Source organism: Apium graveolens, chromosome 7, assembly GCF_009905375.1.
Source record: "Apium graveolens cultivar Ventura chromosome 7, ASM990537v1, whole genome shotgun sequence".
Taxonomy (NCBI): Eukaryota; Viridiplantae; Streptophyta; class Magnoliopsida; order Apiales; family Apiaceae; genus Apium; species Apium graveolens.
The window spans coordinates 41448563-41474175 of record NC_133653.1 but is presented as its reverse complement, the minus strand read 5'-3'; the positions used below and the strand labels follow the sequence as shown (position 1 = coordinate 41474175).

The 25613-nt window shown below is 38.3% G+C and overlaps 2 protein-coding genes across 2 annotated transcripts; one reads left to right on the top strand and one right to left on the bottom strand.

Moving 5' to 3' along the window:
- The first annotated feature begins 1031 nt into the window (after positions 1 to 1031).
- LOC141673525 (uncharacterized) lies at positions 1032 to 2918 on the top strand. The gene is made up of 2 exons (XM_074480276.1): positions 1032 to 1588; positions 1820 to 2918. The coding sequence occupies exons 1-2, from the start codon at positions 1032 to 1034 to the stop codon at positions 2916 to 2918; spliced, it is 1656 nt and encodes a 551-aa protein (XP_074336377.1).
- Positions 2919 to 17771: 14853 nt separating this feature from the next.
- On the bottom strand, positions 17772 to 25313 carry LOC141673688 (vesicle-associated protein 4-2-like). Its single transcript, XM_074480432.1, has 7 exons — positions 24879 to 25313; positions 19202 to 19272; positions 18957 to 19038; positions 18697 to 18815; positions 18480 to 18557; positions 18137 to 18256; positions 17772 to 18043 (listed from the first exon to the last, which is right to left on the bottom strand). The coding sequence occupies exons 1-7, from the start codon at positions 25129 to 25131 to the stop codon at positions 17984 to 17986; spliced, it is 783 nt and encodes a 260-aa protein (XP_074336533.1). The 5' UTR covers positions 25132 to 25313; the 3' UTR covers positions 17772 to 17983.
- Between the last annotated feature and the right edge of the window lie 300 nt (positions 25314 to 25613).

The following is a 25613-nucleotide window of genomic DNA, read 5'->3' as shown; positions in this document are numbered from 1 at the left end:
AGTCTCCCAACAGAAGTTTAACCCTAGACTCAACTCTATATAAAGGGCTTTACCCCTCAACTTAGAACTACGTTTTTGGCTTGATTCTCTACAACACAGAGATACGTAGGGATCTTGCAAGGATCGTTAGTTCGGAACTCAAGAGCAGCCATTAAAGCATGAAGTTCACCAACCCTAGCACTAAATACTAAAGTACTCAGGTTTTTATTCCACAACATTTGGCGCCGTCTGTGGGAAACTTACAACAATCATGGTGAACATACGGAGCAGAAAACTAGTGGGACAGACACTCCTGTCACATCGCGAACAATCGCATCAGTGGTGAACATACCACCGCACTCAACTTATACCTCCACCCAAGGAGGAACCCTAGTAGGGGCAACTGAGGCTCAGCCACAAGGGATGAATCCCCCAGCTCCTCAAGGGACGAATCCCCAACTTCAGCAGTTGCATGCACCTGTGAACTCTCCACCCCTTGGGTATGAGTACTCGACAACTGTGACTACTAACCCCCCTTACGGAATGCCTCTATACCCCGAAGTTGGAGGGATTGGACATTCTGGTAGGAGTGAAGCACAAGGGTGGATGCCCCAATATATACGTGACTTGACTCCTATTCCAGAGGATCAAGAATTCTCTGGACCTTATACTGAAAGAGACTCCAAGTCATCGGATGATGATGTTGCTCCAAGAAGGAGGTGTGCTGACAAAGAGCCGATGGCTGACACTGAACAATGCCCCAGGAGCACTCAAGGGATGAATGCCCAAGATGTTCAAGAGAGCATCAGGGCTCATGAAGCAGAGATCCAAAGGCTGAAGCGAGACCTGGAGACACATCTGTCCCCAAGACCCCACTCGCTCTAAGGCAGAGAAATCATCCTCCAATCATAGACCTGGATGGTCCAATACCAAGAAGGGCAGTTGCCCCAAGGGCTGATCCAAGTGATCTTATACCCCTAGGAGATCCTGATGATCCAAACCCACCATTCACTGATGAGATAATGAATGCTCACATCTCAAGGAAGTTCAAGATGCCAACCATCAAAGCATACGATGGTACTGGCGAACCCGCTAATAATGTTAGAACGTTATCTAACGCCCTGTTGTTACAGCCCGTGAACGACGCTATTAAGTGTCGGGCATTCCCTAAAACCCTATCAGGCATGGCTCAAAGGTGGTACAACCGTCTTCCCCCAAACTCTATTGGAACCTTTAAGGACTTGAGTCAAGTTTTTATTAAGCAGTTCATAAGTGTCAGAGTGTACGAGAAGAGTTCAGCATCTCTCATGGGTATATTCCAAGGAGCAAAGGAGTCATTGAGAGAGTATCTGAATCGATTTACGAAGGAGGCTTTGAAGGTCCCTGATCTTGATGATAAAGTAGCTATGATAGCCCTGCAGCAAGGGACTAGAGACGAGTTCTTTAAGATGTCCTTGACTAAGCGCCCTCCCGAAAGCATGCTGCAACTCCAGGATAGAGCCGAGAAATATATTAAGGTGGAGGAGAGTATGAAGAAGATAGCTGTGAATAATGAATCTACTGGGAACAAGAAGCGGAAGACAGATCAGGAGTACGATGCCAAGGACAAGTATCCATGAATTGGAAAAAACTCTGACTCCTCTTCTTCTAAGAAGAATCAGCAACCAAGGTTCGCTAAATATGCAAGGTTGAATGCTCCAAGGAGCCAAATCCTTATGGAAATTGAAAAGGACAAAGACTTCAAATGGCCTAAGCCACCAAGGGGAGATCCCGAAAAAAGAGATAAGAGTTGATACTGTAGATTTCACAAAGATGTTGGTCATGACACTGACAATTGTAGGCAACTCAAGGATGAGATTGAGTATCTGATCCGAAGGGGAAAGTTCGGACGTTCCCCCAAGAGTGAAGAAGCCGGAGGCCAAAAGAGAGATAATGATCGAAGAGATGACGATCGAAGGGGTAACGACAGAGATCGTAACCCGCAGCCCCGAGGGTCAGTAATCAATATAATCTCAGGAAGACCTACAGCAGCTGGTACTACAAGGAACTCCCGAAAAGCTTATGCAAGAGAAGTGATGAGCATAGTTGGGGAGCCATCTAAGCGTTCCAAGTCAGAGATGATGCTTGAATTTGGTGAACCATGCCTTGAAGGTTTGAAATTTCCTCAGGATGATCCTCTGGTTATCACTTCGATAATTGGAAATTGTCCTTTTATGAGGGTCCTAGTGGATAATGGAGCTTCCGTGGACATTCTGTTTCATGACACATTCATAAGGATGGGCTACAATGATTCTCAGCTAACTCCGTCTGACGCACCCATCTACGGGTTTAACCATATAGAATACAAAGTCGAAGGAGCAATACAACTTCCCGTAACTATCAGGGAAGAGCCCATGGAGGCCACGCAGATGTTAAACTTTCAGGTTGTCAAGGCAGCCTCTACTTACAATGCTATCATGGGTAGAACAGGGATCCATGCTTTTAAGACTGTGCCCTCAACCTACCATATGGTACTGAAGTTCCCAACTAGAAATGGTGTTGGAGAAGTAAGGGGAGATCAGAAGATGGCCCGTAGTTGCTATGTTGCAGCACTTAGGCCTGATGGAACATGGTGGCAGGTCCTCCCCATAGAAGACATGGATGTCCGAGAAAATGACGAACTGCGAGGGAAGCCAGCCGAGGACTTGGTCCCAATTCCTTTAGACCCCTTAGACCCGGAGAAGGTCACATACATTGAGGCATCTCTAGACAAGCCCTTGAAGGGCCGAATGACAAATTTCCTCCAAAAAAACAATGATATATTTGTTTGGACATCAGCTGATATGCCTGGGATTAACCCAACCCTTATAACTCATAGGTTGAACGTTGATCTAACTCGGAAGGCTGTAAAGAAAAATAAGAGAACTTATGCCCCTAATAGGCTGGAAGCCATTAAGTAGGAGATCGAGAAGCTTTTAGAAGCTGGATTTATTGAGGAAGTGTAATTCCCTGAATGGTTGGCCAACCCCGTAATGGTTAAGAAGGCCAATGGAAAGTGGATGATGTGCATTGACTTCACTGAATTGAATGATGCTTGTCTCAAGGACTGTTACCCCCTACCAAGGATTGATACCCTGAACGATGCCACTGTTGGACATGAGTTGCTAAGCTTCATGGATGGCTTCATTGGTTACAATCAGATTAGAATGCATAAGGATGACACGCCCAAGGTATCTTTCATAACTAACTTTGGTGTATTCTGTTATCGTGTTATGGCTTTTGGACTTAAGAATGCAGGAGCTACTTACCAAAACTGGTAAACAAGATATCTACCCATCTAATTAGGAAGACCATGGAGGTCTATATTTATGACATGTTAGTCAAAAGCCTAAGAAATGATCATATTAGTCACTTCAGAGAGGCATTTGAAGTGTTGAGGCGCCATAAGATGATGTTAAACCCAGGTAAGTGTGCTTTTGGCGTGGGGTCTGGAAAATTTTTGAGTCATATGGTCTCTAAGGGGGGAATAGAGGCCAACCCCGACAAGATCAAAGCCATCCTAGACATGGAGCCACCACGCTCCATCAAGGACGTTCACAAGCTGACGGGAAGAATCGTAGCTCTAGGGAGGTTCATCTCCAAGTCAGGAGACAAATGCTTGCCCTTTTTCAAAACCCTTAAGAAGGTGAAGAACTTTGAATGGACAGCTGAGAGCCAAGAGGCCTTTGAACAGCTGAAGAAGTACATGACTGAAGCCCCGTTGTTGGCCAAACCAAGTCCGGGCGACACTCTTTATCTGTACCTCGCGGTATCTGAACAAGTCGTGAGTGCAGTCCTCGTGAAGGAAGAGCAGAAGCTCCAGAAGCCTGTATATTATGTAAGCAAGGTGCTCCATGGAGCATAATTGATTTACCCCACCACGAAGAAGTTCGCGCTTTCTCTCATCACAACCTCGAGGAAGTTGAGACCATACTTCCAAGCTCACAAGATCGAAGTCCTGACGGACCAACCTTTGAGGAACATTCTTCACAACTCGAAGGCCAGTGGAAGGCTCATCAAGTGGGCGATTGAGTTAGGAGAATTTAATATCAAATACAAGCCTCGAATGACCATCAAGGCTTAGGCCTTAGCAGACTTCGTGGTCGAATACACCATTAACAACCAAGAAGTCGGGGGGCAAGAAATAGTAACCCCAAAAGGAGGAGAGAAGGAAAAGGATGAAGAAATAACCTTGAAAGAGTATTGGGTTCTCCATTTTGATGGAGCATCCAAAACAAAATCTAGTGTTGCAGGCCTAGTCTTGTAAAGCCCTGATGGGTTTATGATTGAATTTGCTTTGAAGTGGATTTTACTGACTACGAACAACGAAGCAGAATATGAAGTATTAATAGCTGGCTTAGGCTTGGCTAGAGCCGTGAGGGCCAAAAACCTGAAGGTATGCGGAGACTCAAGACTTGTAGTTGCTCAAATTAATGGGGAGTTTGAGGCCAAGGATGATACCATGGCCAAGTACCTGAGAGTCATAAAGGGAATACTGACTCGGTTCGATGAATGGTACGCAGAACATGTTCCGAGAGAGGAGAACACTACGACGGATGCATTGTCTCAGTTCGCCTCATCTGAAATCGAGAATTATCCGAGAACTATTTACTTCCAGGTCTTGAAGACCCTTACTGTTCATGTCATAAATCTGATAGTACCGGTTGGTATGGCAAGCTGTTGGATAGACCCAATCAAGACCCGCTTAGAAACTGGGTGACTCCCCGATGATGCCTAGGAGGCACGCAAGCTGTCGGTTAGAGCGTTAAGATACTCGTTGATTGAAGGCCTTCTTTACAAAAAGTCCTTTGTTATTCCGTACTTGAAGTGCTTAAGACCTCTTGAATCAGAGGAGGCACTTCAAGAATCCCATGAAGGGATTTGCGGACAACACCTGGGGGTAGGGCCATCGCTCACAAGATAACTCGATTGAGGTTCTACTGGCCAACTATGCTAGCCGATGTAAAGGCTTATGTGAAGAGATGCGACAGATGCCAGAGGCATGCTCCGATAGTACGACAGCCCCCAGAGAGGCTTACATCGATCAACACACCCATCCCTTTTGCAATGTGGGGAATGGACATACTTGGACCATTTCCTATGGCATCGGGACAGAGGAAGTTCATTGTGGTAGTCATAGACTACTTTATAATGTGGATTGAGGCTAAGGAACTAGCCAAGATAACCACCAAGCAAATTTACCCAATTCTTCTGGGAGAATGTGATATGCCGATATGGAATCCCGCGCATCCTTGTCACGGATAATGGGAAACAATTTGAAAATACAGAGTTCAGAGAGTACTGCGACGATAACGGCATAGAACTTCGCTTCACCTCGGTTGCACATCCTTAGGCAAACGGGCAAGTGGAAGTTGCTAACAGAATCATCTTTGATGGACTTAAGAAGAGGGTTGAACGCTCAAGAAACACTTGGGTGGATGAGTTGCTGCCTATACTATGGGCATATCGTACCACCTGTAAAGTGACAACTGAAGCTACCCCATTCATGCTGGCTTACAGAGCCGAGGTAGTGGTGCCCCTTGAAATCACACATGGATCCCCTAGGATCGAAGATTATGAATCGGAAACCAATGAAGAAGGCATGAGGCTCACTCTCGATCCCATTGACGAGGTCAGAGATGAGGCCAACGCCCGTAATGTAGAGCATCAACGAAGAGCCTCCCTCTATTTTAATAAAAGGGTTAAAGAAAGGTTCTTTTACCAAGGAGGCTTGATCTTAGGAAAGATTGAGGATTCAGGAGTTGAAGAGAAAGAAAAGATAACCCCTAACCTAACTGGGAAAGGCCGTATAAGGTCAAGAAAACATGAGGACGAGGATTCTACAAGTCAGAAACCCTGAGCGGTGACAAAGTGCCTCATACCTGGCGCGTTTCGAAGTTGAAGGTTTAATATGTTTAGGACATGAAAGACATGTTCCTAGTACTTAGTAGTAAATGGAGAAATAAAGTCAACCAGTGTACGAGCATCCTATGAATAAAATTCCCGAAGGACCAAACTACCGAAAATAAAAGACGAATATGAAATCAAACTACAAATGCAGGAGATCCTGAAGGATCAGAAATCAAGTCATGATGAATAATTAGGTTACACACCGAAGATGTTCAAGTCCATGAAGGACCACAAATAGATAAAAGCCACACACGGCAAACAAAGCCATGCAAGGCCTAAACACTAAAGGACAATCTATAGTCCAAAATCAGATGATTGGCCAATAATGGAAACCTCAGAAACAAACCAAAGGCTAGGAAAGCCCTGCAAATTTACCATATCCGGGTAAGAGCTATGAACAGAGCCAATGGACATATTAACAGAGCACACCCCATCATCATGGGTGTCCATCATCTTGAATAAGTCTTCCGACTGTTGATAAATGCTAAGAGAGCTCTAGAATCCCAGTCCTGAAACTTTCTCTCAAGTTTCTTCATCAATGCCTCCAAGGCCATGTGTTCACTCCTTCATTTTGCACTCTTAGTGAAAGAAGCTGTGAAGTAGGCGTTGGCCTAATAAGAAAAAGATATTAGAAAGCTAACTTCACGAAATGTATATGGTCAACTAAAGTCTACATTACAAACTCCAGCCTACCAAAAAAGGCTGATCAGCCTCAAGAGAAAGCCTTTGACCAACTGGAGATCCCTCGGAAAGGGCTCCAGCAGACCGGCCTCCAAGGGATGCCTTAAGCCAGCCAAGCTCCTCCTTTAATTTGAAGTATTGAAAGTTCTAAAAAGAAGAGATGTACCAAATACAAGTCATGAGCCCCGCACATTCCCGCCTCAGGAAGCTGTTCGCCTAATTGGAACAAATTTAACCAATGGAAAATAGGAGGGGTTAGGCCAACTTTAACAAGCTTCCTTTGAATTATAAGGACCCGTCAAGAACACGAACATGATAGTTTATGTTCGAGGCCCATCGAGACATGTTGTCCAAAAAAGCAAAAATATTTCCCCTTGACCGGCCAGAGGAGGCCGAGTAACCATCCATGAAGATCTTTGACCGTCTAAAGGGTCCTTAGATGAGGTCCCTACCCGGCAAGGCACTACCTCGAATAAAAAAGAGAGAAGTCTAATCCACAAATTGATATTGAGAAGATTGAAGTTCAAGAACTTCCATGAAATATGATCTTGAAGGGCCAAGAAGCTCTAGACATTAAGGTTACGGCCGACCAGGGCCTCAAGGGCTTGGTCTCTATGTCCGACCAAGAGTCCTTGAAGCTGACTCCTCCATATAGAGGGGTTAGGCCGACTAGGAAGTCCTCGAAGGAACGTCTACAGACGTTCAAAACTAATAGGGATGGCCCCTAAGAGAAGGTTCCAAGAAAACCATGAACTAGAGCCAAGGGATGCTCCTGGTGAAGATAAGAACTTCCACGAAAACAAGTTCCGTAAAGAACAGAACGTTCACGAGAACAAGTTTGATGAAGAGTAAGACGCTCATGAAGGTGAGATTCTGGCCTACCAAGAGTCACTGACCCCTAGTCCTCCACAAGGAAGGATTAGGCCGACTAGAACCCTCACGGAGGGAAATAAGTTTCGTGAAGAGTAGAACATTCACGAGAACAAGTACATAACGTACACTAGAAAAAGGGCCAAATATCTAAAAAGAGCAGAATTGGTCGACCAGGCCACATGAAGGCCTTATAGCCGACAGGAACCCATGTAGGGTTGATCCAGACCCTCCTAAAGGTTTTCTGGTGGAACTCCTATGAAATTCCTTGAGAATTCTTGAAAAATTAGGCGGCCAACGAGAACAAGTTTCATGAAGACTAGAACGTCCATGAGAACAAGTTTCGCAAAGGCTAAAGAGTTCATGAGAACAAATTTCGTGAAGACTAGGACATCCACGAAAACAAGTTTCATGAAGAATAGAACGTTCACTAGAAAATGATCAGAAAAGCCTAGCTGAGGCTAAACACAAGTCGTTAGTCTTAATTAAGGGACGATTATATTAATCACCATGATAAGCAAAACTAGTGAAGATTAAGACAAGATTAGCTTTTTAGCTGAACTCACGAATACGAGAACAGAGCGTTCTCCTCCTAATAGATCAAACTATCCTGCAGGAGACTCTCAAGGTCCATTAAGACCACTCCCGGCCGACCATCCCACACATGGGGGGCACATGGCCGACCAGAAGTATCCCTTACATGCGCGGAAGTTCCGGCCGACCGACCAATAAATGGAGGCCTTTTGGCCTACCAGGAGCCTCCGCATCAGAGCCATGACAGCCACAACTTTCATGCGGGGAAACTCCGGCCGACCAAGCAATAAATGGAGTCTTTTGGCCTACTAGGAGCCTCCGTATCAGAGCCATGACGGCCACAACTTCCATGCGGGGAAGCTCTGGCCGACCAGGAAACAAATGGAGGCCTTTTGGCCTATCAGGAGCCTCCGTATCAGAGCCATGACGACCACAACTTCCATGCGGGGAAGCTCCGGCCGACCAGGCAACAAATGAAGGCCTTTTGGCCTACCAGGAGCCTCCGTATCAGATCCATGACGGCCACAACTTCCATGCGGGGAAGCTTCGGCCGCCAAGGAAATAAATGGAGGCCTTTTGGCCTACCAGGAGCCTCCGTATCAGAGCCATGACGGCCACAACTTCCATGCGGGGAAGCTCTGGCCGACCAGGCAACAAGTTGAGGCCTTTTGGCCTACCAGGAGCCTCCGTGTCAGAGCCGTGACGGCCACAACTTCCATGCGGGGAAGCCCTGGCCGACCAGCCCACAAGTTGGGGCTAGAGCCGGCCAAACGGTAGGGCCGAGCGTGCCGGGCCGAATTTCCGGCGGTCCAGTTCATGAATCAGGTAGATCGTGAACGGCCCGTGAAGATGGACGTGTCATGCAGTGCCGTGCCGATTTGACTGAATATGAACCCGTAATCGGCTCGCAAATTAGGCGACTCCGGCGGTCCGACGAATTCTGGCAGTTAAAGGCGGGCCACAAATTAGGCGAAGTAATGAATAACCAGTTAACGAATTAGGCGAATAACCAGTTAACGAATTTGGTAACTTTTTGTTTTTTTTAATTCTTCTGGAGAACCAGGGCGTGCAAACGTCGGAGAGCTGCTACAACTCTTATCGATTTTTCGTGGTTCTGGTAAGGTGCAGGATGGAAGAAGAGGAGGGGAGAGGGGGTTTGATTATATAGCACGGTTTTCGAGGTTTTTACTTTGAGAATTGGTGACTAGACACCTGTGAGATGTGTTATAAATGTATTATTATTAATTGTTTTGTATGTGGATGTGGTGCAATTGCATGTATGAAGTGTATTTGAATTGGATTATAAAATTTGTAATAGGAAGTTAGCGTGGACACTCGCGGGTCGAACGGTTAACCGCGTGCCGAGCGGGCTGTGCGTGACTGTTAATCGCTGGCGAATAAAGCAAGTCGGGTCGGTTCGGTTACGGGCCGGTTCCGATTTTATAATATTGGATTCGTGTTCGGTTCGTTAAAATATACGGTTTGAAAGAATTATGAACCGGCACGTGGTGAGCCGAATTATACAAATTTTTTCCGAGCCGAAGAGCGATCGGGCCGAGCCAAATCGTTCGTTTGGCCGGTTCTAGTTGGGGCCTTTTGGCCTACCAGGAGCCTCCGTGTCAGAGCCGTGACGGCCACAACTTACATGCGGGGAGCCCTGGCCGACCAGCCCACAAGTTGGGGCCTTTTGGCCTACTAGGAGCCTCTGTAGCAGAGCCCTGATACCACAACTTGCCTTCGTAGTGGCCTTGGCCTACCAGCCAAGAAATTGAGGCCTTTCAGCCTATCAGAAACTTCTGTAGGATAGCTATGAGGCCTTCAAAAGTTATTCTGGAGACCCTCTTGAGAGGTCCTTAGGAAATTTCTTAAAAACGATAACTCTCAGCAGAACCTAGTTTCGTGAAGACTAGAACGTTTACGAGAACGAGTTGGTTGAAGTGTATAACATCCAATAAGAGAATTTTGGAGTCTAATGAAGTATAAGACTTCCTATAAGGGAAAGTTCAGTAGAACACAGAGTGTTCAGCAAGAACGAGTACAGAACGTCCACCGGGATGAGTACAGAACGTTCGCTGAAACAGTCATAGCAGAGCCCTGAGGAACTCAAAGGCAACCATGAAATTAATTCCATGGACAACCAAGAGCAACAAGGACATAAAAAGGTATGTAGAAACCTTGAACTCCTAGTGAGAAGCTCAAAAAAAAGAAAAAAAGGTGAGGGGCAGGAACCCCTGGGTAACCACCTCCAGGCCAACCAATAAGTGGCCGACCAGGAGGTGGCCGACCAGGAGGGTCTCCTCCAAACATGCCTAGCAGCCCACAATTGGGGGCATGAGGCCGAGCAGAGCCTCTTGCCCCAGGAGGTTCTGCTCAACCCCGACGACCACCCTTCGAAAATTTTGAAAAATTTCGAAAAAAATGGAAACAAATCAGAAAAAAATTAAAAAATTTTAAATTTTCAGGATTTTAAGATTAAGCTCAGATTAGGGCCGATTAGTGAAATTAAGCCCCGATTAGGGCTGATTAATGTATATTAGGTGTAATTAACCTAAATTAGGGATAGTTAGTGATTTGTATGATGAAATTAGCCCAGATTAGGGTTGTTTAACCCATTCGCTCTTATAATTAGTGTGAATTAAGGATAATTAGTGTCTTATGCATATTGATTAGTCCTAATTATCCCCGATTAGGGCATGTTAGCCTCGATTAAGGCCAATTAGTGCATTGTAGCTTAAAATTAGGCTCTTTTAAGCCTAATTAGCAACTTGTACATGGAAATTAGCCCCGATTAGGGTCAATTAGCCCCGATTAGGGCCAGTTAACAGCTTTCACTCAATAATTAACCTTGACGAAGGTTAAGGGGTGATAAACGCTCGCTTTATAGTCCCGATTAGGACCATTTAGTGTTGAATACCATTCAAATAACCCCTACGAGGGCTTTAAGTGTGTATGCTCACACTAATAAGCCGTTGTAAACATGTAGGTCGCTCCATACTTTACGCTAACGAGGCGATACCCATGAAGGGCCGATACCCATGAAGGGCCGATACCCGAGAAGGGCCAAAAGTACCCCGAGTCGCGAATAGACCATTATAATTTCCACGAAAACTCGAGCAGTATTCACGGAATTTATGGGGCAAATGATATGGATAGAAAATATATCCTAAAGACACATTAAATGTCGCATTAATTACACTTGGGCTTCTTGTCCGAAAAGTCCAACACAGACATGTCTGGTCCAAGCTTCATAACAGGCATGTCTGGTCTGAAGCTTCGTAACAGACCCATGACGGCCCAAACAATAAAGGCCTACCACCGGAGGTCGTCCAAGTCCACGAACACGAGCTGGTCATGGACCATGCCCAATACGGCTGGAAGAGCAGAGACATGTGTTCTAAACGGACTCAAAGTCCTACACAGAAGGTTCTGGAACTCCTTCCTCAATAGAAATCCTAATCACCATCTAAGTTGGAGACTTGTCCACCAAGTATCCCAACAGAAGTCTAACCCTAGACTCAGCTCTATATGAAGGGCTCTACCCCTTAATCTAGAACTACGTTTTTGGCTTGATTCTCTACAACACAGAGATACGTAGGCATCTTGCAAGGATCGATAGTCCCGAACGCAAGAGCAGCCATTAAAACTCGAATCTCACCAACCTTAGCATTAAATACTAAAGTACTCAGGTTTTTATTCCACAACAGGTACTTACCTGACATAAGTTGACTTCTATTTTCTATCAACTTTGTTTTTAAAACAACTCGACTTCTATTCTTTGTAAATTTTATTTTCTTTTTAGTTAGTGTTCATCCAATCATCTATTTACTTCATAAAATAAAAAATATTTTTTAAACAATTTGTAAATTATATTAAAAATTTATTAAGTTACGTTAAATTAAGTAAAATAACTTATATTTATTTTTAATTTTAGAAAAACTACAAACTATTAACACGAATTGATTTATATTCTCTGTAAACTTTATTTATTTATAAATTATATTAATAAATTTATTAAGTTACGTTAAATTAAGTAAAATAACATATATTTTACTTTTATTTTGAAAAACTACTAACTACAAAGTAAACTATTAATACGAATTGACGTTTATTCTCTGTGAACTTTATTTTATGTAGTATTATTTTAAAAATAATTAAATAATAGCAAATGACTTTAGTAACATTTATTAACTTATAAAATGATAATTATTGATTTAACGATCGTATTTGTTACTATCCATCACAACATTTATATACTTTAAATTAAAAATATATATTTTAACAGTAACAAATTTATGGCCTGTATTTAGATTATATTTATTAATATCAAATTAAGTTTAATAACATCTATTTACTTTTAATTTGTAAATTAGTTTTTATCGATAATTATGTAATATTAAATAAACTATATTGAAAAGGCTAATTATAAGATAATTATCAAATTATATTAATTAATATTAAATTATCTAAAGAACATATATTTGGTGCATAAGATAGAGATACAATTCGTTTCACAAAAATAAAGCTAATATGTTAGATTTTTTATATCAAGTAAAACAATGCAAAACTAGAATTATAGTGGAAAATTTCATAACTGATTCGATTCTTTTTAATTACATAACTATTTTTTACAAATACCAATTTAATATTTGATATTAATATATTAACTTTAATTCGTGTTTCGCACAGATTATGAATAATTCTCCACAAATATTAATTCGATATTTTTAGTTTCGGTCCCGTGTTTCGCACGGGTTATCAACTATCTATACTAATAAGCGAAACCATTTTTAGGTCCCAAATCTTGGTACTCACTAGAAAATTATACAACTGTATTTAAAATTTTATGTAATAAAATCTCAACTGACAAAAATTAATTTTACTCTCTGTAAATTTTATTTTCCTTAAATTTTTATTTGTTGCTGAACATCCAAGCATCAATTTACTTTAAAATAATCGTATTAGTAAGTTAACATGTCAGATTTATATAAGTAAATAATTAGACGCATTCATAACTAGAACTATACTGTGAAATTTTAGAGTTACACTTAACTTCAATTCTTTAAACTACATATTTTACAAGTATTTTATATATTATATTTAGATCTGTATTTTGCGCGGATTATAACTTTCAGTTTTATACAAATAATAATGTGATACTTTTATTTTTAATTTCGGGCACGTGTGCCGACCAGTACTATTTGAAACTGTATTATGAACGTGCATTCCAAAATCCATCACCATGCATATTGAAATCGGTGCTAAAATTAGTTTCTCGTCCATTTTGGAACCGAATAATGAAAAGACGCGTGCACACTTTTAAAAAATAAACAATAACTCATGCAAGAAAATACTGAAGACAAAATGAGAGCAAAGATAGTGAATCCATTAACCGGAACCGGAAGGATTACAAGTAACTAAGAAAATTTCGGATGCCCATTTTTGACATCCAGTTTACTTAAGTAGCACAACAAGAAGAGGAAATATAACATGTAGAAGCTTTTAAGCAAGGTCTAAGACCTTATTTCACTGCACTTTATTTGATATTCCTGAATTCAGTTCAGTGAGGATATTTAAGCTTCTTAAGCGGTTCCATCGATACAAATCCATTGTCCCACGAACAATGCAGAGCAGTTGACATTAGGATTGATAGAATCGAACTCTGGAGTTGTGAGTTTGAAATTCTGAGCAATGTCGAAACAAGTGTCTCCTTTCCTCACTCCAAACACTGTATCACATGTTACAATTGCTTTGGGTTTTGCAGCACCTGTTCATTACAAAAGATAATATCAAAATTATAATCATAACACAGAATAATAAGATGAAACATGGCAGATAACATTTTTTTGCATTAACATCTTTGCACGCGAGCAGAGTTTTAAGCAAGGGAAAATCAAAAGGTGAACTTACTGGAAACATGTCTGCTCTCAGAAATGGCGATGATAAGGAAAAGAGAGAGTACGAGAACCAACAAGGCAGCTCTGGTGTTGTTTAGCTTCGCCATGCCAAATTGCTTAGGGGAAGTTAGCTTAATTCAAAATATCTTTTTGATTACAATACTTCCACGTATGGCTTCCTTTTATACTGAATTCTTTAACTAATGAGACTAACAGTAACAGGTACATGCCAACAACTGCGACAAAAAGCATTGTTACCTGAGATTTATTCGGTTGTTCCTTTCCACCCCAGAGGATAAGTTAACCAAAAACTCTTGATTCTCCGCGAATTTAACAATGAGATGGATGGAGCCATGGAACGGATTCAAATATTTAATACATTTGTGCCCATGTCCAAACAACAATCCAATAGTATTATATATGTACATAACTGCGGCTGCATATGATTTAGAAGCATATGAATCTGTACTTATGATACAATGTGTGTTGAATTCGTTAAGAAATAAGCTGATTGTTTGTCTGAATCGACCATTGACTGCAATGTTAATGAGAGTTTGAGGGCTTACAACTGATAGTAGTTGGGGCTCAGTCCAAGTGGGATCCGAATCTCGTAAGATCCTAAGCTGACAACATATGCCAAAAAATGGATCAAATCACATAAATTTAGCCTCTTTGTCGGATTGTAATTTATATTTCTTTGTCTTTTTTATGCCTGTTTATATGCTGTCGTTTCTCATTGCTAACTCCGCACTGATGTACATCAGTACATGTTAGAATTTACAACACTATTTAAAATCTCAAGTTTAACTTTGCAGCATTTCTGACTTAAAGTGTAATTGGACCAAGGTTTAGAGTATGAAAGTGCGTCAATATATATAGCTATAAATCTTGATCTTGGGCCTTGGCCATTACTGTACTTGCCTGGACCTTGAATCAGAATACAGTAACATTTACACGAATAAGAGTCTGTATGCACAAACCAGTTCATAAACAATATAATGCTGTAGGTTGTAATCAAGTCTGTCAGTGAGCCAGTTTCCGATTTTTTGCGTGAGCCTGTATCCTTATATCACAATTAACTTGCTTTGCCAGATGTCTAGCCGAGTTTTGAAATGAAATCTCAGCCGTTTACCAACCGAGATTAGTCGTTCGCAAACCAGACTTGACAATGTAAACAATTGTTCTGCACAAGTGGAAAGAGTGCACACCAATTTTCTGCACATATTTTACATTTTTTTAGAGATAAATGTACTTTGCACCCTCGAACAAAGTTAAAAAAATAATTTTGTACCAGAACTTTCGGAAATACAACTTGCACCCCTCAACTTCAACTTACTAATTCAGTATGCACCCTTTTGCAGATTATAATTAAAATAATAAGGGGTAAAAATGGAACTTTATTTTAAAATGTAAATAAATTTTAGTTAGAATTTCAAAAATAAGTTAAAATATTTATAAAAATAATTTCTTGTATATTAAATATTAATATTGATCAGAATATATTCATTAAATGCACTTCAAAATCATACGACGTCAAATACTTTAAAATGAAATAATTACATTAAATTAAATATATATAAAATATTTATAAAAAAAATTATTTTGAATTTAATTTTGGTAGAATTATATAATTTTTGGCATTAATAATATTACTAAAATTCAAAACTCAACTATATAATATTATTCAAAAAATTTAAAGATATTATTTTATAGCTATAATAATAAATTCAATTTTTAATATAATCAGAAAAATAAAAAAAAAATTAGTTTAGTTAATATTTTACTGAAATTTCCATTCTACCCCTTACTTTTTTAATAATAATCGTCGAAGGAGTGCTTTCTGAATTGGCAGGTTGAAGTTGAGGGGTGCAAACTGAGTTTCCAATACTATTGATACACATTTGTTTTTGAAACAAAATAAGAAGGTGCAAAGTGCAATTTTCTCTTTTTTGTATTAAATTGTTAGGTAATTTATCATGCGTGCTAAATAACCGTTCTCGCGCTAAAAGTTATTCTGGCAGGTGGCTCCTAATATAATCAATCATGCAGGTGGCTCCTGAAGATGAACTGCAATTAAATATCCAAAAAAATTAATCATCTGTTAATTATTGTCGTCCACACTCACATGGAAATGAGTTCAGAAGTAAACTTAGTTTAACTTGTGTTAACGTTCTAAACTTTTATTAACCAGTACATGATACATTGAAGAACATCAATATGGATGAATCACTGGCTTACTGGATATCCATCATTTATGAACAGAATAAACCAATTAGGTAACTAAAAACAAAATTGTTGGAATCAGGTAAATTAGCGCATAGCTGAAACAATGAATTGCCAGGCCTTCTCTTCATTATTGATGCAGTAAGTAAATGTAACTTCACTCCAGGATGAGAAATCTTCTTAAGAACTTCCTTCAACGCAAATCCACTGACCAACAAACAATGCAGCGCAGTTGACATTAGGGTTTATGGATTCAAATTCACCACTTGTCAAACCAAAACCTTGAGCAATACTAAAGCATGTGTCGCCACTATTTACTCCAAACACTAGATCGCAAATTAGAACTGCTGGCGCCTCTGCAATTCCTGTTAGAAAAAGACGATGACAATGAGATAAATACAGGTTAACCTTTATGCATGTAGTACAAACATATGCCATAGAACATCCACACGGACTTGCTCGTATTTAAACAGAGCATGTAATATATGATAGATATTAGGTTCTGAGAGTGTGGAACATTAATCTGTTACATTTTTCATTTGTATATCTGTGTGAAAACAGAGAACAGATGTGTAAATATTTACGACAGGATCTCGTTATCCAATTCTTACTGGGGGAAACTTGTCTGCTCTCAGCAACAGTCAAAATGAGGAGAAGAGAGCATATAATCAAAATGCACAAGGAACTCTTATTGTTGCTTGACTTAGCCATACTACAAATTCTCTATTGTTCTTTCACCAACACAGGGGTGAATTTAAAGAAGATTCAAATAGTTTTTCTTATAATTTGAGTTATAGCCAAAGCCCTTTTATTTATACTGAACTATCTGGAACAAGACTAACAAAAAGTGAAGCCCCCAAGACAGCATTGTTCTTTCCGATCTTCAAATGCCGTCTTTCTCACCTGTTCGACTATACCAACAAGATAGTGTATGCAATTAAAATATACAGAAGAAATTGATTAATTTGTTGAACAACTAGGTATGTATAAATTTTAATATTATTAAATGACAAACAAATTAATGGATGTCCTGAAGTAAATGCTTACTGCTAATTGGTCTGCTTTCAACAATAGTAAAGATGAGAAGAGCAAGGCACTTTACTAGTTGATTTGCTTAAATTGCGCATGTTACGGCATATCATTCTTAGAGTAAAGCAGACAAGCCGAATAAAATGAATACTTGCTTTCTGAACACAGAGGAGTCAAGTACTCATAAAACAATGGTGTTGCCTTGTTGGCACGATGGTACCATTTGGATCGTGGGATTTCAACCTAATTAATGAGAATGGAAATATAATTTTGGTACATGTCATTCTCATTAACCATTGTCAAAATTCCATGATTCAAACATGATAAACCCTCTCGATGGAAGTTTAATTTAACGACAAAGAAGTGAATCAGGAAATCACCATTTGACCTGTAGTTTGAAGTACATGCCATGGGAGAGCTTAATACCCAACCTTCAGTTGTTTTGCCCTGCAGGCGGCAGATTAACATTATTATATACAGTTCTATACCCCCAGTGTTTTCTTTTTATCAGAAACTTAACAATAATATTTAACCCTTACAAGCTCTAACATAAATTACCATCATATAGTAATTCTCAAAAGTTAATAGCTAACTAATAACCTGTACAGGTATATAATCTGAAAAGATAATGAATTAAATTACAAAAGAGGAAGCAATAAATTAAAATACATTATCAACAAGATTGGTTGGTGGACCAGAAAGATAATGAATTAAATTACAAAAGGAACTCCCGACATTAAAAAAAACCTTCACCATTAGCAAAGGTGGAAAAGTTACATTTCAATAAATATTACAACATAACAATACGCACCATTAAGTAACACCACAAGGTATGAGCAAGCATTTTACAATGAATCTACTCTCTCCACCTGCTGTCGAGCCAGATATCTTTCTCGTCTTTCTTTCTACAAAAGTAACAAATAGAAAACACTAAGGAAATAATTGGGCAATAAATTATTCAGGAAACATAACCAATTCAAATCTAATTAAAAACCCACCCATTCATCTATGACCAGTCCTTCACCGATAATCTTTGGACCTCTGTCTTCCGGAGGTTTTTTGCTAGCTTCAACAGCAGCGTCAGCCTCAGCAAGCTGACAGTTTAATTTCTCCAGCGCCTTGCGATAAGAGAAGGAACAGTTCATAAGTCAGCATGCTTTAAAGTTCTAACTTATGGTATAACTTTTAAGGAATGCTTACATAAATAAAAATGTGACACAATTGAAAGGCTTACAGGAAAATGCACAACTACCTTAAATAAGAAAATGCAGATACTAAATCCATGTAGAAGATAGAATGACGATTACTCTGTAATATAAGAAACATAATAAGCAAACTTACAGGGGTAGGATGTTCCACATCCAGAAACACGACCCGCAATATCTGCTCAACTGCAACTTGATTCTTTTGTTCATCAAACTGAAATGAAAAAAGCAAAAAGTTATCAGAGACAAAATTAAAAGATATGGTAGCAAAGGACAAGTGACTATAACTCCTCTACAGGCGACTACGGAGAAATTTCCAAAAACAAAACCATCAAAACAGGTACATGACGTACCAATTCAGGTACATAGTCCATTGGTCCTTGCACCTTCAGGCTCATGATCTTAAACTTCACCCTGGTCTTCTGATCCATTGGCTTTTCATTGTTCTCTGGATTCTCCACAAACTTAAATACTACAGTATCAAACAAAAGTTAAACTGAATGAACATAAAACTCATAGGACATGCAATCATCTAAATATTGCTACTTTTAATTTCTATGTAACTTTTACTATAATAGAAAAAATGGGTAACAACCAGCGAGTAAGAAATTACCAGTAGCTATAAGACTCTCGCCAGGGGCAAGAACTGCCCCTGGAGGACGCATGAAACAGCTCTTTGGCGAAGTTGTTTGGAACTATAGCACCAAAAAACAAATTTAGCAAGTTAACTGAGGATATCAAAAGTCACAAGTCAGATAAGGAAGCCATACTAAAGATTAACACATGTAGTAGCACAAAATTCCTAAACTAAGACAATGCATTATGGTTATGAAAGCAAATTACGAGCTTGTAACAAACCTTAAAAGCTACATAAGATTTGCTTGTATTCTTGATCCCAATAGCACTTCGAACTTGCTTGCCAGGTTCATCTGGAAAAATAATTATACATAAAACTTAAGCAATACTCAAAATTAATTCAAACAAATGCACAAGGAAAATGAGTCATTTTGAATTTAATTATAAAGGTCAATAGTTCAATAGGATAATAAATGCACAACATTAATTTATGTAGAATTCTTTTTTGTTTTCATGTGATAAAGAATGTTTATGCACTGAATCAGTACAGATAAGTGAGATATATGTCTGCCTACATACAGATTCTAATGTAGCATTGCACCAAGATTATCAGATTTCCCAAAAAAAATGTAAAAGACACTATAGAAGGTTTGTGTTTGCACTAAAAGAGAAACAATAATAGTGCAGCATTAGCAGAACAATATTTCACAGTTCAAAAGTGTGAACAATGAATAAATTTTATTTTTAACTTTACTGTAGAAACATTTCGGTAAGGTAGGGCATAAAGCATCAACAGTCATGGGGGAAAATCGAACTTAAAAATCTCTTGTTTCCTGTGCGGTCATGACAATTCTAGCCGCTGCATATAATCCATTACTCAATCAAAACTTAAATAAAATCTAAACATTGCAGCACACATCAATATGAACTTCGCGGAGTGGATAAGAAAGGAAGTGCCTTTAGGACATGAATTCTGTTACTTTAGCTCGAGTCAATTAATTTCTGTTCTTGGTTATAATATCAAGGTGATTTAACTTGCTCCAGATCATAGTAACCTAGATAATATATCATTCGGACATGGAGTTTGAGACATCCGAGTGTCAGACTCAAAATTCACAAAATTTAAGATGCGAATGTCATTTTTTTTTGTACATAAGCACAAGGACACGACAAAAGCTGTAATTAAGTAAATATAATAAATATAATTTTGTAGCCAAAATTAACAATAGAACTCAAAAAATACATATTTTTGTAGAGACTTTATGGATTAGGCGTCTTCTCTTGTCCTTCCCTTCTTCTCAAATTTTATATCATATCACAAGTTCACACATGATATGATGTTTAGTATTTAGGTCATTCCAAGTGTTCACATTGCATTCAAAGAATGTGACAAACCATAAGTCCCATGGCTTAGTTTTGGACAAGGGCATGGCAGCAAAGAAGTCAGAGTAGCACAGTTTATAGTGGCAAGGACTAGAAGAATATGGTAGTGTACTTGTGTTTCTAGGACCCTTTCATTAATGATGTACTAAGTTACCTGGACTCGGGTTGTCGGATACGGGTACGGATCCAAGTGTCGGACTCTTAGTTTTTAAAAAATTAGGATTCGTGGATATGAATCCAAAATTGGACACGGGTGCGGGGATTCGGCATATAACCTTCATATAAGCGAAATTATACCTACTTTTTATACATTACATTTGTAAATTCGTGTCTTCTACCACTTAAAGTAAACATGTACATAAAATATTAATAATATAAATCAAAAGAATAGCATGAAAATAGTAATCTATAGACATCCCTCTTTAGAATTAAGAGGATCAAGTTGTGAGGCCTTGTAAATTATTTTGAACTAGATTTATTAAAGTCAAAGTGTCGGTTTCCATCTAAAGGATCCAACACCGATCCCATCCCACACCCATGTCATGTCCGATGGACACACGTATGAGAGCAAAATTGAAGAAACCCGCTTCTAAATTTTTTCCAACAGTTCTTTAAGTGTTGTTCAGCAAAAACCTGTTGTTGTGTTCACAACGATCATGGTTGTCAGGCGAGTCGATGGACCTCAGGCTAGTCGACAAGTCGTAGACTAATCGAAAAAATAATAATATATTACTAAAATTATATATAATAACATATTATGTATTTGAGGTTTCTAACAGCCAACTTAATGTTGTATTTCAGAATTTTAGGATCCAAATACTTAAAGAGAATGCATGGGTAAGTGGAAAGAGATAACAACAAAGCAAAATACTTATGATTTTGTAAAATGCAAGTGACTATTAACAAGAAATGATGTATGATAGACAGATAGTGCCGCAATGAAACTTAAAACATCAACTGAAAACAATAATAAGTTTATTACTTCAAAAATCAACTAAAACAAAGCCCATAAAACGAAACATGGCATATATACATACAAATTTGTATGTATAGTTATAAAACATCAACTGAAAATTCATATGCATATACATACATAATTTGTATGCATAATAAGCTGATGGTGCTGGGCAGCGTCGTTTTTTAGTTATATTAGAAATTATGGTTCAAATATTGGGCTAAAATGAATGTGGGCCAGATTTGGGTCACTAAAATAAACCAGTTGGAGGCCCATAACGACCAGTCGAACCGACTAGCCGCCCAGTCGACGAGTCAGTCGACCAGTCGCCCGAAATATGCATTTTTCGCAAGTCGACATGTTCAGTCGACTGCCAGATTTCGACTACTCGACTAGTCGAGCGCCGTGACAACCATGACAACGATAATATCACACAACGATAATATCAAAGAGACCCTGAAGTCCATTCGGTTATTAGGGGTTCTATTCCCTACATGAGTGGTATAATTCCCTGCATATTATCAATTAACAATGGTTCATATCAATATTGATTAGCGCCTCGTATTTGGGTTGCAATCAGTCTTGATTTATCCAACAATTGGAAATCCCTTGAGGCAATGGGTGTTCTGCAGTTCATAGACCTAAGTTTATCCATTTATCTTTTCCATTTTATGATTCCATCTTTTTGGAAGTCTATCCTGCATCAACTAAACTAGTCTATGTATAAAAAATATAAAGAGAAAATAAGTAAGTTATACATTTAAGTGTTTAAGCAGTTTGCACTTGAAAACATAGCAACTAAGTAAATAGGCTATGCTGTGTTGACTCTGCTGTTTCTGCAATTCTGCCCTGTACCCAAGTAGGACCCGTGGAATGAGATTCATTCTATGTCAAATCTTTTCAATAGTTTAACCAGTTTAAAGACCACATATAATATGAAATGAAGATAATAAATGGAAAATAATACGGAAAAGTGACATATATATTGATGCAAGGATGTGTATTTATACCGGAAATCAAATACAGTAAATTAAATAAGAAAATCATTTGCAATTCGCAAAATCATTCAAAAAAAAGTAATTTGATTTGGGTATTATGTTCAATATTTCTATGGTGCTTATCGAATACAATCAGTTTTTAAACAATTAGACCGAGTCTTCGTAAACACAACATGTGATTACAAGTCGGTGACTATTATGTCCAAGTTTAACACTGTGTGCCAAGTTAGATAGCAGTTAATGATGTTTTTTTATTATATAACAATATAATTATAAGATGAAACTAATCTTTAAAAATATTTAAATTAAATTTATGATATTACAAAATTAATTAATAGATATATAATCTTTTATTAGATTAGCGTTTTATCTATTAGATTTTGGGAACAACGAGAGCGGCTCAATGAGAGTAAATATGTTTACAACAGTACATTAGGATATGTATATTCTATGCGACAATTTAATATTGATGTTATATTATGTATTTCAAAATACAAATTGAAAATTGAATTTTAATTAAAACAATTAGTGATAAATAAAATCTAGGAAGCACAAACTCTTTATTTTGGCTGTCGTATGAGAGTCCGACTCTCCGGACTCTCCGACTCGGCCCCGACTCGCCTGAATGCGCATCGGACTCGCTATGTGGAGAGTCGAACTCGCTATGTGGAGAGTTGGACTCCCCATTTGGCGAGTCGGCACGAGTCGGCACAAAAACAGGGTTTGACTCGCCACCAATCAACTCGGGGGCAGCAGGCCTCAGACTCGACCCAACTAGAAAGAACTTAGCCCAACTAGAAAAAGCCCGGCCCATATAAACTTTATCACGTGGAGGAAAGTGTTCTAGAAGTTGCAAACTTGTTTCTCGATGAACCAGAGATGGAGTCTATTCCTTTTAAACAAGCTGAATATAACGTTGACCGAGTTTTAATAATTTTCCACTGTTTTTGAAGAATTGAAGCTCATTACTTTTTTTTAACCTGAGATTTATGAATGAAAATGTGAAGTATTTCACTAGATGGTCCGGAGAGAACTCTCTTAGAATTTCGTAGAGAACCATTATATATTTATATAAATATATAGGTAGCACTCCATGGAGGGCTCCCTTATATAGAATTCTGTAGAGAACCATTATTTAAAAAATATAAAATATACAATTTATTTCATTTTTCATCATATAAAGTTACAAATTTTAATTACCAAGTTAAAAAATGAAGTTACATAATTTTTTATTTAAAAAATCATTAAAATTTAACGAAAAAGTTTAAAGTGGTTCTGTAGTAGAATCACAATTATCCAAAATTATTCCGCTTTAGAATCAAATTTAAAATCTTTTTTTCAAATTTTAAATGTTAAACCTTTTATTATATTCAAATATAGTTATTATTCTAGACTAGCATCGCATTTTATATTTTTTGAAATAAAATTTAACAATTTGTGATGAGATTTTACAATAGAATCAAGGGTTCTCCACAGTTCTCCATATAAAACGGTTCCCCCGGAGAAATGGCCAATATATATAATACACATATTTGTGTTAGATATATTATTAATATTTTATTTAAAAACACATTTAGAATATTAATATTATATCATGGAAAGGGGCTTACTCCGAAATCTTAAGGTTTTAAAAGAGATGATTGTTGGGTTCGACTCACTACTGCCACGTTCAACATTCTCACAATTTATTATATTATGGACACGAAAGGCAGACTAATGCACCAAAGATATCTATCAAAAAAATATGCCCCAAGCGCCCGTGATCCACCCTTCAACCCATAAATGGGCTTTCTAGTGAGGGGGAGGGTCAGAATATTACTCCATCTGTCCAATTCAATTCTACACATTTTCCTTTATTGGATGTCCTATTCAATTCTGTAAATTTCGAAACCTAACAAAAATAATAAAAAATTTATAATATACTTTCTTCCACCGCACTAACTTTATACATTAAATATTGATTGGTCACACCACTTAACTCATTTTCCTTACTTTTTTCTCACAACATTCACTTTTTCTTAACCTTTGTGCCCAAATGAAATGTATTATGGGACAGAGAGAATAAACCTTAGGGTTTTAGATGAGAAATATTATAAAGTCGTTGTGAAGTGCGGCTAGTAAACTAGTTTTTTATATTTTAAATAAAAAGTGAGGTCAGAGATTGTTGGACTTGCTCTAATATGCCATATGCGTTAGAATTTCATCATCACCCGACTTGCTCTAATATGCCAATATACGTTAGACTTCCATCAACCGACTTGCTCTAACATGCCATATACATTAAACTTTCAGCAACTAAACAATATGTTACAGTACGATTTATGATAGTCGATACAATCAAGTTCACTCAACAAATTCCTCCGCAAATTCTTTGAAAAGAAAACCATCAAAGTTTTATTCAGATAATTTAATCACAAAAATTTCCGTATCACATTAATATATAAAAAACACATTAATAAGCTTTTATAAACTAAATTAAACTTTAAAAAGCACACACCTTTAAACAAATATTTTAATAAAATGTAGTTCGAACCTGATAAATAAATAAAATTTTCTGGTATCAGGGCAAACCAATTAAATTATGCAAAAATGTACAAACAAGTGCTAGAGAAAAAGGACTTACAAGGAAAATAGAGTTTATTAGCAGGATCAAGACGCAAACGACGTCGTGTGGGAATCAAAGATCTGGCAACGGAAGACACAGAACTACTACTTGAGCTGCTTTGACCGTTAGCGCCGTCAACTACTCCGTTAATTTGACTTTGATGATAGTGAGACGTGTTCGAATTGGAATTAACGGAGTTGCGAAACGGGAGTTTGAAGAGGCCCCAGACTTTGCCGTCGGACGGTGAGTTTTCGTCGGTGATCGCCATCATCGGAGGGTTTTAAATCATCACAAAATGTTATGAACCGTTGAAACGACGTCGGATAGTAAGGGCTATGTGTGTTTAGGGGGGTTGTTTCGAAATGTAACGGGCTGGTGAATGATCAAAGGAGGCGGTGGCTAAGTTAATTTGGAGTTGACTTGTCCTTTCGTCTTACTTCTTTTATACAGCAGTGCCGCAGGTCGGGTTGAGGTTAGCGTGTTAAATAATCCTCTGTTAATTTCAGCCGATTTAATTTATTAAACAAACGCCCATTTAGGGTGGTTTGATTTACATTTTTCTGATATCAATTTAGATTTTGATCATTTTAAATTCATATGATATTTAGTTATGATATTTAATTTTCTAAAATCATATTTCAAACCTCTCAAGTATGAATTTGATTATGGGTTTTTGATATTATAACGGGGATATACACATGAAAAATAGATACGAGAATTATATTTATTTTTCATTTCTTATACAATTTTATG

What these genes read in the sequence shown, in the direction of transcription:
- LOC141673525 (XM_074480276.1), top strand. Translation starts at nt 1,032, where the DNA reads ATGCCAACCATCAAAGCATACGATGGTACTGGCGAACCCGCTAATAAT. An exon ending in GAGTACGATGCCAAGGACAA is followed by an intron (nt 1,589 to 1,819) that starts GTATCCATGAAT and finishes TGACAATTGTAG; the next exon opens with GCAACTCAAGGATGAGATTG.
- LOC141673688 (XM_074480432.1), bottom strand. Translation starts at nt 25,131, where the DNA reads ATGATGGCGATCACCGACGAAAACTCACCGTCCGACGGCAAAGTCTGG. An exon ending in AATCTTATGTAGCTTTTAAG is followed by an intron (nt 19,039 to 19,201) that starts GTTTGTTACAAG and finishes TTGGTGCTATAG; the next exon opens with TTCCAAACAACTTCGCCAAA. An exon ending in ATGTGGAACATCCTACCCCT is followed by an intron (nt 18,257 to 18,479) that starts GTAAGTTTGCTT and finishes TCTTATCGCAAG; the next exon opens with GCGCTGGAGAAATTAAACTG.